Source organism: Phascolarctos cinereus, unplaced genomic scaffold, assembly GCF_003287225.1.
Source record: "Phascolarctos cinereus isolate Bilbo 61053 unplaced genomic scaffold, phaCin_HiC Scaffold_5;HRSCAF=322, whole genome shotgun sequence".
NCBI classification, from domain to species: Eukaryota; Metazoa; Chordata; class Mammalia; order Diprotodontia; family Phascolarctidae; genus Phascolarctos; species Phascolarctos cinereus.
Window position 1 is genome coordinate 245,005,409 of NW_027555958.1, and position 13,843 is coordinate 245,019,251.

General features: G+C 48.5%; 1 protein-coding gene across 6 annotated transcripts in view; it reads left to right on the forward strand.

Annotated features, from left to right (window-relative positions):
* Positions 1–13,843, forward strand: part of COL11A2 (collagen type XI alpha 2 chain) — a 39,412-nt gene that overhangs the window by 12,843 nt on the left and 12,726 nt on the right. For 5 of the 6 annotated variants that reach the window (XM_020974215.2, XM_020974216.2, XM_020974218.2 and 2 more), the window contains 28 exons: positions 2,056–2,115; positions 2,238–2,279; positions 2,854–2,916; positions 3,267–3,341; positions 3,893–3,979; positions 4,334–4,390; positions 4,679–4,732; positions 4,880–4,933; positions 5,156–5,209; positions 5,417–5,470; positions 6,048–6,101; positions 6,242–6,286; positions 6,438–6,491; positions 6,930–6,974; positions 7,486–7,539; positions 7,850–7,894; positions 8,127–8,180; positions 8,511–8,555; positions 8,733–8,786; positions 8,919–8,963; positions 9,218–9,271; positions 9,701–9,808; positions 12,020–12,073; positions 12,651–12,704; positions 13,185–13,229; positions 13,317–13,370; positions 13,546–13,590; positions 13,769–13,822. In XM_020974215.2, coding sequence (XP_020829874.1) covers positions 2,056–2,115; positions 2,238–2,279; positions 2,854–2,916; positions 3,267–3,341; positions 3,893–3,979; positions 4,334–4,390; positions 4,679–4,732; positions 4,880–4,933; positions 5,156–5,209; positions 5,417–5,470; positions 6,048–6,101; positions 6,242–6,286; positions 6,438–6,491; positions 6,930–6,974; positions 7,486–7,539; positions 7,850–7,894; positions 8,127–8,180; positions 8,511–8,555; positions 8,733–8,786; positions 8,919–8,963; positions 9,218–9,271; positions 9,701–9,808; positions 12,020–12,073; positions 12,651–12,704; positions 13,185–13,229; positions 13,317–13,370; positions 13,546–13,590; positions 13,769–13,822 — 1,563 coding nt within the window. Of the gene's footprint in view, positions 1–2,055; positions 2,116–2,237; positions 2,280–2,853; positions 2,917–3,266; positions 3,342–3,892; positions 3,980–4,333; positions 4,391–4,678; positions 4,733–4,879; positions 4,934–5,155; positions 5,210–5,416; positions 5,471–6,047; positions 6,102–6,241; positions 6,287–6,437; positions 6,492–6,929; positions 6,975–7,485; positions 7,540–7,849; positions 7,895–8,126; positions 8,181–8,510; positions 8,556–8,732; positions 8,787–8,918; positions 8,964–9,217; positions 9,272–9,700; positions 9,809–10,551; positions 10,681–12,019; positions 12,074–12,650; positions 12,705–13,184; positions 13,230–13,316; positions 13,371–13,545; positions 13,591–13,768; positions 13,823–13,843 lie in introns of those variants that run through there. The other variant, XM_020974220.2, reaches the window with a different exon arrangement.

Consider the following 13,843-nt stretch of genomic DNA (forward strand, 5'->3'; position numbering starts at 1 on the left):
GTTATTGCATCACTTCTTATTGTTAATGCATCATTTCCTTTTCTTAATGTACCACTTCCTGTTGTTACTACATCACTTCCTATTGTTAATGCATCTCTTGTTATTGTTAATGTATCACTTCCTATTGGTTGTGAACTACTTCCTTTTGGTGGTTAGTCACTCATGTTCATTTAGGGGGAGTGGGAAGGTCTGTGTTGCTTCAGAAGATCGTTTCCTGTTTGCCATTCCTTGTCTGTCTCACCTGGTACAGTTAGGTATTTTCTTCTGCTTAGGGTGGCTGGATCATTTTTTTTCCTCCGGGGACCATTTCCTGTTTGTTTTGGACACTTTCTGTATGTTTAGGCTGATGCATTCATGTTGTTCTGGGGCAAAAAGCCTCTACTTTGTGACCAGTTCCTGTCTGTTTCCACATCATGTTGCTCATTTTTTCTTCCTGTCTGCACTGATATCAAAAGATTTAAATTTCAATGTTGTGTTGCTTTTCCAAAACTAGGCCCACTTCCTGCCCAACAAGTCATTTCCCGTTTGTCTTAGTCATAGCATCCATCTTCATGTTGGTGTTGGCCTGAGAGCCACTTGTTTGTGACTGTGTGTCCTGGCTGCAGTAACCATGTTGTCTCTTCCCATTTCCTATGAATAAGCCACTTCTTGTATATGCCAGGCAGTGCTAATCTTGATGCTCTTATTGTGAGCCTTGCTTTCTATGGCTACTTCCTGTGTGTCCTGTATTTTTCTTGACATTTTTTTCCCTCACATGTAATGCCTTCTTGAAAGGAGCCATTTCTTATCTGTCTCATGTGATTTCCTTTTTCTCTTGGCTATGAAAGCCATATTCTACCTGAAGAGCACCCCAAAGATTCTTGCCTCAATGGGATTTCCTGTCTGTCTTGGCCACTTCCTGTTTGCCTTAGTCATGGCATATGTGTTTCTTCCAAATGTGCTTCTCTTTTTCTTTGTGTCTCCAGCCATTTCCTGTCTGTTTTGATCACGTGTGATTCAGTATGGCCTATTTCTTGTGTTACTGGTTTTTCTTTGGGGCCACTTCCTGTGTATGTCTTGCTTCTTTCCTGTTGTTATGGCTGCCTCCCCTGGCCTGATGTTTTACCATCATGATTATTCTCTAATATTCCCACCCCTAACCTTCTACTACCTCTTGCTTCCTCTGCTATTGTCTAGTAATTTGGGGTTATCCAAGGGGCTGGGAGAGTTTGGTCAATTGATCCTTGCTGTTTGTGGGGGAGGACATTCCTGGGAATTCTGAAGACCTTGAAGGTGGCATCCAGCCTATCCTGCCATGATCATGGGGGTAAAAGGGGAGAAGGTATTAGAAACAAGGACTGTGGGAGTGGGATGACTTAGAATAGGGTGGGGTTCTGGTTTCAGAGTTGGGGCAGTAAACACAGGGTTTACAGGGTGCTGATGGAGGATGAGCTAGGTGGGTGGTGAGGTGGTCTGCACTGAGGGTGGAGAGCTTGGGTTAGGGAACCTGGGAAAAGCAGGATGTGAGTCCTAAGTTTAAGGGATTGTTTCCAAAAATCTCCTCAGATGAATCTGGGTTTGGTGGTCTTATAGGGTTGGGGTAAGGGTAGGGAAAGAATCTGAGGTAGTAGATAACTTTTTTTTTGTACTTTTACATATTCCTGAGGGAAGAGAGGAAAATACTTGGGTGAAAATCCTTGGATAGAAAATTCAGGAGGATTGGGTTTGGGGAAAGATTATCCCTAGGGGGATCTTGGGGTTTTCCTATGAGGCACCCCTACAGAAGTCAGGGTGGGGCCTATGCAGGTATCTTTCCTGGGTGGGGGTGAATGGAAGTTAGTAGGCTCTGAGTTAGCTTTGAGGGGTTTCTGGTGGAGGTATTTGGGGTTAGGGATTTGTAAGAGAAGGCTAGCAAACTATGAGGGATCCATGCATTAGAGTTGGTAGTGAGGAAAAAGGGAAACGAGGTCTAGAGTATCCTTGGGGTGGGGCTATTTGAGGGGGTTGTGAGGGGTTGTTGGATGGGTATCTGCTGCTCACAGACCCCACTTGGGGTTACATGTGTGTCTCCCTCAGGCTGCCCGTGGAGTCCGGGGGCTGAAGGGAGAGAAGGGAGAACCAGCTGTCTTGGAACCTGTAAGTCATGACACTTGCTGGCTCAGCAAGAATTCCTGGGGTTGCAGGTGCTTGGGTGTCCTCAGCATAGGGGAAGCTATTAGGATGACAATGACCTTGACCTCAGACCTCTGTCTTTGCAGGGAATGCTAGTGGAAGGGCCACCAGGCCCTGAAGGACCTGCGGTGAGTCTAGCTTTGACCTTTCCTCTTCAAATTCTCAATAAACTCTTCATGGTCTCCCCCATCTCCATCTTCCTGATAGTATCCCTACAATATCCACTTGCTCATTTCTCCCCATATCTTCATACCTTCTTTATGTGACCTACCCCCAGAGCCCTCACTTATTTACACAGGTCCCATAGTGGACTTAGAGACAGGAAAACCTGAGTTTGAATCTTATTTCTTACACTATTGGCTGATCATGGGCAGATCACTGAATCTCTCTGAGCCTCAGCTTCCTTATCTATAAAATGGGGATAATAATAGCTTGAGTGTCTACTTCATAGGGTGGTTAGGAGACTCAAACTAGGTAATAATTGATAAAATGCTTTGGAAACTATAAAATTTGTACATAATTCAGCTGCCCCTTCTAATCGTCCCGTTTTGAATTAATCCTGAGCTCCTTTGAGAATTCTTTCTGAGGCTCCCCTCTGCTCCAGACTCACTGTTCCTGGCTTATGTCTACTGCCCCTCCCCCTCTTCCTGAACTCTTGATCCCGCTCTCCTACATCTGAATTCCTTCCTTCTGTCCCCATAGGGATTGACTGGCCCCCCTGGAATTCAGGGGAATCCTGGTCCTGTTGGTGATCCTGGAGAAAGGGTAAGAGGGTAGTGGCCTGAGTAGAAGGGCTCAGGAGACCCTGGGATACCTTTGGTGTTAAAAATAAATATTTTCTACTTGGCGGATTGATAAAGGCAATGTGATGCTTGTTACCAGGAAGGGAAGGTGAAATTCACGCTTAAGGAGGAGGTGCCTGGTATCTGCTGCCTCATTTCTGTTTGTGGGAGCTGGGGAAGGGTTGGAGGACACTTAAAGGAGTCTTCTGGCCCTGATATTCCATGGCAGGACTCTTGGGGGAGATGTTAGCTTTCCCTACTGTCTCTCTATTCTCCTTTCTTCCACCCTAATTCTGTCCTTATTCCCCTCTTTCCTCTCCCTACCCCCAAAAGGGTCCCCCAGGCCGTGCAGGTCTTCCTGGCTCAGATGGGACCCCTGGTCCTCCTGGAACATCACTTATGCTTCCTGTGAGTTCTATTTTGGACATCAGAAAATGGTGTCATTGGTGATGGGCTAGCTAGAACCCAAGATATCAGGAACCCTAGGACTGGCATATTGGGGAACTCCTGAAATCAAGGAGTACTAAGGGGTGAGGAAAGTCTGAAGGGGGAGGAGTCCAAGCTAAAAGGGATTTCCCTAGGGTAAGATGGGATGGGGGAACAGCATGGATGTGATCTAGTAGCAGGAATGAGTCATCCAGAACCAGGAATGGCATAATTTATACCAGAGAAAATCAAAGAAGAGTGGACCCAGAAGAAAGATAAATATGCCTGGTATAGGTATTAAGTTGGGTCCAGGAACCCTAGTGTTGTTACCTAGAACTCAAAGGGATATTGGGAGGGGGAGGGCTTGGGTGTTTAGACGGTGTATAATCCTGGAGATGGTGTAGGGATGGCCACTTGGGTACCTTAGAATGGGGGAGAGGTGATAGATGGATGGCTTCTAGGCACTGAATCACCTTTTTTTTTTTTCCCCTTTCCATTTTACTCTTGGTTCCACTACTTCTCACACTGCCCAGTTCCGGTTCGGCAGTGGTGGTGGGGACAAGGGTCCTGTGGTGGCAGCTCAAGAGGCTCAGGCCCAGGCTATCCTGCAGCAGGCTAGGGTGAGCAGGGAATGTCATTAGGGTGAAGGGCTCAGCTGTGTCCATGCCAGCTCCCCTTGCTGGGGGAAGATGTTGGGAGGGTCTGGGGAAATTTAACCTGTTGGGACTGGGGATGAGGATGGTGAGCATCACCTGGACTGAGAAGGAGTGAGGGCAAAGGGAAGCTTCTGCAGGAGTTTGGAGGATTGGCTGGTGTTGGAGGAAAAAGTTGGGAAGAGGCTAGAGGTAAATTTAGGACAGGGGTTTGGGTTTTAAGAATTGGGGAATGAGGTGAAGGGGGTAGATGTTGGGAGAATGTTGGAGGTTTCTTCTTCTGCTTCCTCTTCTCAGTTCTAATATCTCCCTACTCCTTAGTTGGCGCTCCGGGGTCCTCCTGGCCCCATGGGCTATACAGGCCGCCCTGGACCCCTGGTGAGTGATGGGGAGGGGTGTGTGTGTGTGTGTGTGTGGTGTGTGTGTGGTGTGTGTGTGTGTGTGTGTGTGTGTGTATGTCTGGAGATGGGAGGTGGAGAATTTTTTTTGAGGAAAACAAAAGGAGAGTATGGAAACTCTTAGGATATAGTGTTCCTGGGGGTATCTGGGTTGGGGATTGATCTTCAATGTTGAGGTCCTTGGGAGGGCACTGGGGGGCCTGTTCCCCATTTGCCCTCCTTTTATCTCCTATTATCTCATGCCATCCTTTTATGTCTTTTATCTCAGGGCCATCCTGGGAGTCCCGGACTTAAGGGAGAATCTGGAGACTTAGGCCCTCAGGTACAGTGCCAGCCCTGACCCCTTATTTCTCTTTCCTTATTTCTAACACTTGCCTCACCCTGACTCTAATCCTCAACCACTTCATGAGTGACCTTTTCATCTTCCTTTTCCACTGACTTCATATATCCTGTTTCTCCCCTGCACCAGGGCCCACGGGGTCCCCAGGGCCTTTCAGGCCCCCCAGGCAAAGCTGGACGCAGGGTAAGTGGAGGGGTTAAGGTGGGGACTCACCTGGGGGGGCAGGTAGCCTCTTGGTGGTGAGGGATGTGTTGTGGAAAGAACCTGGCTTTGCTAGGGGAGGGTATGGAGAGGTGGGTCTGTGATGGGAGTGATGCAGTGGTGGGAGTGAGGAGACAGGAATCTATATAGAGGGATGTCCCTCTCACTTGAATCCAACCCCATCATTTCCTCCTATCCCTTCAGGGTCGTGCTGGAGCTGATGGAGCCCGAGGGATGCCAGGGGAGCCTGGGGTGAAGGTAACAGCACAAGAAACGCCTCTGTGACCCTCCTGTCTCTCTATAGTCCTTGATGCCCTCTTGAGCCCCCCAGGCCTCTGATTACCCATTCTCCTTCCTGAGTGCTTCTTCCTTTAATTTTCTGCTTGTTAGCATGTGCCCCAGGCATTCCCTGACTCCCCCTCAATGGGATGGGAGTGAGTTGGGTTCTCACACTTACTCTCTCAGGGTGACCGAGGATTTGATGGGCTCCCAGGGCTTCCAGGAGAGAAAGGACACAGAGTGAGTATATGGGGAAAGAGACTGAGGGGCTGATTACCAGAGAGAAGAGGGAGGGAAAGAGACGGACAGTTGTATGTGGGATAGACTATGTGTTTGGGGAAGGGGCAGAGTTTCAGTTCCTTCAGCACCCAAGAATGAGTCCAAGTGGAGCTAGAGAACCATCTGGACTACGTGGAGTTGGAGACCAGATAAGAGGGGGATGTCAGCAAAGTGTGAATCCCCAAACGAAGAAGTGGGGTTGGGGTGGTAGTTGCTGATGATACTGAAGAACTCACTAAAGGGGTTCTTAATCTTTTTTGGGCCATGGACTTTTTTGGCAGTCTGGTGAAACCTATGGACCCTTCCTCAGAATAGTGTTTTTAAATGCATAAAATACATGGAATTGCAAAGGGAACCAATCATATTGAAATACAGTTATCAAAATATTTTTTAAAACAAGTTCTCATGTTCCAGATTGAGAACCTTGGTTCTTGGGAACTTGGTTGGGGAGGAGAGAGTTGGTGTCTGTCTATGGGGTGTGCGTTGGGCGGAAGGGGCTGATCTGAAGTCTCAGTGACACCTGTCTTCCTCACTCCAGGGTGAGAGTGGATCCCAAGGTCTTCCTGGTCCTCCAGGGGAGGATGGAGAGAGGGTGAGTGGCAGTGGGGGCTGCTGGATAGGTGGGAAAGGAGAGGACTGAAAGAGGGGGAACATATGTGGTGTTTGGGGAAGGAAGTCTGTGGGCTTTGGGAGAATCTCCTCACTCCTTCCCTGTTCCTCTCTACCCACTAGGGAGATGATGGAGAAATTGGACCACGAGGCCTGCCTGGGGAGTCGGTGAGTATAGGGGGAATAATGGGCAGGAGGAGAAGGGGGTATGGTTGTGTTGGGACTGTGGATCCAGGGAAACCAAGAGATGAAAAGTCACAGTCCTGAGCTGTTCTCTTTGATGCAAATGTCTTCTTCTTCTGCTCTACCCCTAACCTAGGGTCCCCGAGGTCTTTTGGGCCCCAAAGGTCCTCCTGGAATCCCTGGACCCCCAGTAAGTAACCCTTCCTCACACCTTAACCCACCTCCTGAACTTTTAAACCCCTGGTCCTCCGAAATCTTAACCTCTTGACCTCTCCTCCCCTCTCTCTTTCCCTTGGCTCCTAAATGAACTCACTGTTCTCTTGTCATTTTTACGCCCAGGTCTCAAATGACCATATCATATATTTCACTGTCTGCTTTATGTGTTACCAAAAAAAAAACCCTCAAGAAAAACAAAACAAACCCACAAGTCCACAAACCCACACCTGGCAGGGAGCCAGGGACATGAGTTTGTTTACTTGGGTTTTGGGTGAATGGGGCACCTGAGAGATGGAGGGGACACACCCACACCCTGGGATGGGGCTCCTCACCCAGAAACCCACAGACCCTCTCCCAGCCTCCATCTCTTTGCCCCCTTTTTTCCTTCTCTCAGTCTCTTTTTATGTTTCAGGGAGTCAGAGGCATCGATGGACCCCATGGCCCCAAAGGAAACTTGGTAAGCCTGGCATGGTACCTGGCCCATAATAGGTATAGTGTAGAAATATCATATGTATATGTTCTATCATGTATACTTATTATACATATATAAATATAACATATTTAAGTATATAAATACTTGCTAATTGAAAGCTAATTGATTTATGTACTTGGGAAGGCTTCTCTAATTGCTATTCCCACCCCCCAAAATCCTTTTAATCCTGATATTCCACGGGCCTTTCCCGGAAGCCCCTTGGCCCTCAGTTATGGTCATGGGTCGTAGAATCATAGTATGTCAAAACTGGCAGAGATCTCAGAAAGACCCCTTTCTTTTACAGAAAGGGAAACTGAGGCTTAGAGAGGTCACATAGTACGTCTGTGGTAGACCTGAGACTAGAACTCAAGTCTCCTGATTCATAGTCCAGTGCTGCATTCATTTCATATCTTCTATCTTCTATCTATCTAGTGACCTGGGGGTCAGTCCTCATATTACCTTCCCAGCTGACCCCTATATTGTTCTTCATCTCCAGGGTCCCCAGGGAGAGCCTGGCCCTCCTGGACAACAGGGTACACCAGGAACCCAGGTGAGTAGCCCCATTGCTTCATCTTCTATACCCTCTGATCTGCCTCACCTACTCTGCCTTTACACATTGCCCCTTTCTCCATCCTAAGCTCATACCCAGACCCTTGGTGTTAGTTGGGAGAGAGTGAGAGCTTATACTATCCCTGGTCACTGCAATAGGGTTAGTACTAAGACTGGGGCAATGCAATTAGGGGGCTTTGGTTCTTCCTATGCAGTGATGGGTAAGAGGAGGGATGTGGCCAGGGTTGTGAGGATAGAGGGAAATAGACCCTACAATCCTCTCATGACATCCCTCTTCTTACATCTGTCAGGGTCTTCCTGGGCCTCAAGGTGCCATTGGCCCCCATGGAGAGAAGGTGAGTGATGGGGGTGGTGGAGCAAACAGATGGTGGTTAAGAAGATGAGGGTCATGGGAAAGAGAGGGAAAGAGGACATATTGAGACTAGGATGATGGAGTAGTATGGGAAGGATGGGAACTTGAGGTATGCTGGGAGGTGTGGGAAAGGACTGTACAACTATGTAGGGCTCTGCCTGTCTGTTCATAACATTGCTGCCTGTAGCTATGATCCCCTCATTGCCCTTTTGCAGGGTCCTCAAGGGAAACCAGGTCTTCCAGGGATGCCTGGCTCCGATGGACCCCCGGTGAGTGATTTCCCCTAACCCCTCATAATTCCTGGGTCCCAGGCTGCCATGAGCTCATAATTCGGTTACTCCTGGTTATGTTGGAACCAGTCTCTTGACTTTCCCCATTCTCAAAGAGTAACGTTATTTCTGACCCACAAAGATCTTCCAGTACCATCTTGCCTCCTCTCCCCTCCCTAGATTCCTCCCTCCCATCTTCTTTGCCTTGAAAGGTTTCTAGCTAGTCACAAGGATTTGATGGTTGCTAGGTTAGAGTTGGGGATGTGGGGATGGGGAGGTAAGAGAACTCATGGTATGAGATCTCGTTCTGTTTCTGCCCTTCCCCTCCAGGGCCATCCAGGAAAGGAGGGTCCACCAGGAACCAAAGGGAACCAGGTAAGAGACCTTACTTCCTCTTTTCAGCATCCTGTGATTCTAAAGTTACTATAATATCCCAGAAGTGCTGTTCTTCCAGTTCTTCCAGCCTGACCTATCCACCCCTGTTGCCCTGACCTCCTAGTGACCACATTCATCTAACCCTTCTGGGACTTCTTTTTTTCCTTCTCCATCCAGGGCCCATCTGGTCCACAGGGTCCCCTAGGATACCCTGGACCTCGAGGTGTCAAGGTAACATGTGGCCAGAGAGGGAGGTGGACTTGGCAGGGGTGGGAGTGGCCAGGAGAAGGATTTCTGTATCTCAGGGTCCTATTCTCCAAACCTGAATTTTGTCTCTCAATTATTCTTCATCTCTCTTTCCAGGGTGTGGACGGAATTCGAGGCCTGAAAGGTCATAAGGGAGAGAAGGTGAGAGAACCCCTTGGTTGACTCCTATAGCTTCCCCCCACTACCCTCTCCAGGCAGCTTTATCCTGACATCTCCTCCCATCATCTGAGCCTCCATCTCTCTTACCTCTCACCCTCCAATCCTTCCTTATCCAATCCTCCCAATCTTTATCCAGAATTGCCACCATGACCCTCCAAGCTCCTAATTCCTGGCCTCTCTGGGGTCCTCCTACACTCTTTCTACCTATTTCTTTGCCTCTCTTTGCCTCTTCTCAGGGGGAAGATGGTTTTCCTGGTTTTAAAGGTGACATGGGTGTGAAAGGTGACCGAGTAAGTATGAGAACTTCTCCATTAGCTTCAGTGCCCCCCTGACATCTATCTGGGCCTTCAGTGATTCTTCCATCCCCTAGGTAGCTTCTGAGTCTCCAATTCCAAACCCCTTGGCCCACCTTCATACCCCAATATTACAGTGACCCCAATGTTACACTGCTGTTCATATTATCTGAACACCCAATACCATCCCAACTCCCTCCAGCAGTAGTGCCATGGAACTCCCTGACTTTCCCAAGTATCCTCTATCTCCCAAGAGCATACCCTCAACCTCCTATGACTCTTACCTTTTTGAGATCCCTATCACAGGTATTTCCCCGCGTCAAGTAATCCTTCTGATACCAAATGATCCACATACTTAACTTAACTCTCAACTCCCTACTGTAAGCTCTGACCTCCTGATCCTTACATTCTCCCCATCTCCCTTAGGGTGAGGTTGGAGTCCCTGGTTCAAGAGGAGAAGATGGTCCTGAGGGGCCGAAGGGAAGAACTGGACCTAATGGAGACCCAGGCCCCATAGGGCTTGTGGGGGAGAAGGTAATGGGGGTCAAGGGGAACAAATCAAAGTATCAGCGAATCAACAGGCATATATTAAGTGCCTCTCATGTGCCAGGCATGGCACCATGTGCTTTGGATACAAAGGCAAAAATAAAATGGTTATTGCCCTCAAGGAACTTACATTCTGTTGGGGAAAACTATTTAACTGGATGTAAATATAGATAGATACACACACACACATATGCAATTAAATACAGAATATTCCTTTTTTTAAGGGGAACCACCAGCTAGGAAAGTTTGTTTCAGGAAAGGCCTCATGTAGGAGGTAGCTTTTGAGCTCATCTTTTTTTGTTTGTTTCTTTGTTTTTTGCTGAGGCAATCGAGGTAAAGTGACTTGCACAGGGTCACACAGCTAGTAAGTGTCAAGCGTCTGAGGCCAGATTTGAACTCAGGTCCTTCTGACTCCAAGGCCAGAGCTCTATCTACTGCACCACCTAGCTGCCCCTTGAGCTCATCTTTGAAGAAATCTAATGATTCTAAGAAGACAGAGTGTCCCAGGCATAGGGAACAGGAGGGAAAGAAATTTCTTGTGTCCAAGAAACAGCAAGAAGGCCAGTTTGGCTGGAATAGAGAGCATGTGAGGGGAAACAAAAAGGTAGGCCTGAGTCAGACCGTGAGAGCCTTTGAATGCCAAAGTGGGTGTTATGATTTATCCCAGAGACAAAAGGGAGTCATTGGAGCTTTTTGAGCAGGGAAATAGCACGATCAACCTTGTGCTTCAGGAACTTCACTTTGGCAGCTGTGTACAAGAAGAATCGGAGAGGGGAGAGGCCAGAGGCAGGGAGACCAGTTAGGAAGCTATTGCCCTAGTCCCAGCAAGAAGAATTAAGGACCTAAATTAGGATGGTGGCCATGTGAGTAGAGAGGAGGTGGGAGAGATGTTGTGGGGGTAGAATTGACAAGATTTGGCAACTGATGGAATGTGAGGAGTGAGGTGTGGAGTATGCTCTTCCCTTTGAGCCTAGAAGGATGGTGGTACCCTTGACAGAAATAGGTAAATTTGGGAGAGCAGCGTGTTTGGGGAGAAACACGAGTTCTGTTCTGGATGTGCTGAGTTTGAAATGCCTTTGGCAGGCACTCCCAGTGTGAAATGACAACACTGGCAGCTGGTGACATGGGCCTGGAGCTCAAGACACTGGGCTGGTAATATACATTTACATAAAACTGGCACTTGACCCAGAGGCTTGGGTTTCTAGGAGAAATAGGCAATAGCGGGGAGACTGGCCACCTTTGGCTTACTAGAGAGACCACCTGTTGTCTCAGCAAATGAAGTTACTGGGTAGTTACTGAGCACAACGGCATGCCCAGCTCTGTGCTGGGTGCTGTCAGGAATACAGTGGAGCGGTAGAAGATCTCACAGCGTAATTGGTAAGACTGAATTGATGCAGATGAGTCGACTCAAGAAATATGCAAGGTATTATGTAACCAAGTGAGACTGTGGGACTCTGCATCCAAAACGTGTTTAGAGAAGGAAGAAGTCAGTGCAATGGGGTGACCAGGGAAGCTTTGATAGAGGAAGGTGAACTTTGAAAGATGGATAATATCTGAAGAGGGGGCACTGAGGGGATCAGCATAAGCAAAGGGCCAGAGATGAGAATGAAGCATGGGGTGTTGATGGGAGACTGGCCTGACTTGAATGGAGGGGTGTATAAATGAGTCACGGAGGTCATGGCTAGAGCATGGAGGGCTTGGAAGATCAGCTTGAGGAAGCTGCATTTTCTCCTTATGGACAAGGGGGGCCACTGAAGGATTAGGAGCTGTGGAATGATCTGATGAGAGGGCTGTTTTAGGCAGGTTGGTCTAGTAGTGCATGCAGGTTGGGTAGGAAAAGGGAGAGGCTGGAGGCTGGAAGAGCAGTTAGGATGCTGTAAGAATAGTATAAATAGATGAGAGAAGCACCTGACCTAGGGCAGGAGAGAAAAGGGCAAGGATCTAAGAGACATTACAAGGAAGAATCAACAGGGCTCAGTGACTGATTGGGAAGGAAGCAAAGAAATTCATTCACAGAAATAGAAAAATAGAATCATCAAGCAGCTAGGTTTGGAGGAAGGAGAGTGGGATTGGGAGACCTGGGCCCCTTGGAGAAAGCAGGGGGGCTAAGGGCCTGGGGGGGCTAATGCCAGGGGTCTATGTGATGGCTTGCCCCTTCTCTTCCTTCCACCTTCATTGCTCTTTCTGTCTTCTCCACAGGGCAAACTGGGTGTTCCTGGTCTGCCTGGATACCCGGGACGTCAGGGACCCAAGGTAAGGCTTAGGCTGTGAAACCCCATTTCGATTCTGTTTCCTTCTCCCACATCCCATGTTTCTCTCCCCTTTACTGATCCCCTATTTCAGACCAATAGAGACTATAGAATGCCAGCAGCCATTAGTTCAGCCTATTCAGTTTACAGAGGAGGAAACAGGCCCAGAGAGGGGAAGTGAGTCCTCCAAGCTTGCATGGCTAGTCAGAAGCTTGTTGTTATTTGTCCTTTGTTCTGGAAGAGGACCATGACATCAGGAAGATGACACCATGACATGGAAGTGAATTGGATTTCAGTGAGGGAAGGTTGTGCAAAGTCACCGGCCTCACTTTCTCCTCCAGAGCCATCTGGGTCCAGTGGCAAGATATAGATCAGGAAGACTGGAGATAGCCCCCTAGTCAGGAACAGAGCTGGGGCAAACCCCAAGTCCCCTGACTTCTTGCCCAGAGTTCTTTTCACTTCATTATACTTGTGTTATCTCTATTATACTTGTACTTGTGAGAGAACCCCTAAGGCCTTTCTTATGATCTCATCTCTCATCCCATGACTCCTCCATATTTTCCTCTCTCTTCCTGTCCCAGGGGTCACTTGGATTCCCTGGATTTCCTGGTGCCAATGGAGAGAAGGGAGCCCGGGTAAGAAGGGAGGGGAGTCTGTGTAAGAGAAAAGCTGGAGAGCAGAGTGTGTGATTGGGAGCTGAGATAGGGTGGGCTTGGGTTGTGGGTTATGGGAAGGGTTTAGAAGAGTTCTGAAGGGCCTGAGAAAGCAGGATTCTGTGGGCAGAGAAGGTGGGGTTGAATGAAGGCTCTCTGAGTGGGGGGAGCTCTGTAGAGCAGAGTCCTCAGGTTTTTACATCATAGACCCCTTTGGCAGTCTGGTGAAACCTATGGACCTCTTCTCAGAAGAATGCTTTTAAATGCATAAAATAGAATATGTAGCATTACAAAGGAAACCAATTATAGTGAAATAAAGATATGATTTTCCCTATCCAAATTCATGGGCCCCCGGAAATCTATCCACGGATCCCGTGGACCTCAAGTTAAGAACCCCTGGTTTAGGCAGTCTGAATGGCAGGTAGGTGATGTATTTACCTCCCGCTACCCCTTTCTCCACAGGGCCTGTCTGGGAAGTCAGGGCCTCGAGGGGAGCGTGGTCCCACGGTAAGTGAAAGAGAGAATCTCGGTGAGTGTGGGAGAATCTATTCTTGTATCTGTGTGTCTCACCATCTTCCCCCAATATCTTGCTAGGGTCCACGAGGCCAGCGAGGACCTCGAGGTGCCACGGGAAAATCAGGAGCCAAGGTTGGTGACTCTTGCTTGGACCAAATATCCTCCATAATCATCTACTTTCATTACCTTTTGTCACTTATTCGCTCTTCAGCTTTCCCCATACCTCCCCCTGCTCGACTGACTTTCCCTCTCCAAAGGGAAAGCTTGTTGGTGCCCCTGACATCCTAACTCTGTTTCTCTCCTACAGGGAACGTCTGGTGGTGATGGTCCCCATGGTCCCCCAGGGGAGAGGGTGAGTCTGACCCATAACTGTCAGTCTTCTCAGCAACTAATGTGTCTGAATAGTGCACTGAGCTAGGGCTTGGGAGAGCCAGTCTCCTGCTGTGGGGAGGGCGATCTGCTCCCCAGGTTCACACTTTCCCTCCTTTATCACACTGACTTACTATCCCATTCCTGTCTATTGTTTCTAGGGTCTTCCTGGACCTCAGGGTCCCAATGGCTTCCCTGGCCCTAAAGGTCCCCCAGTGAGTATAACCTTGATTCTG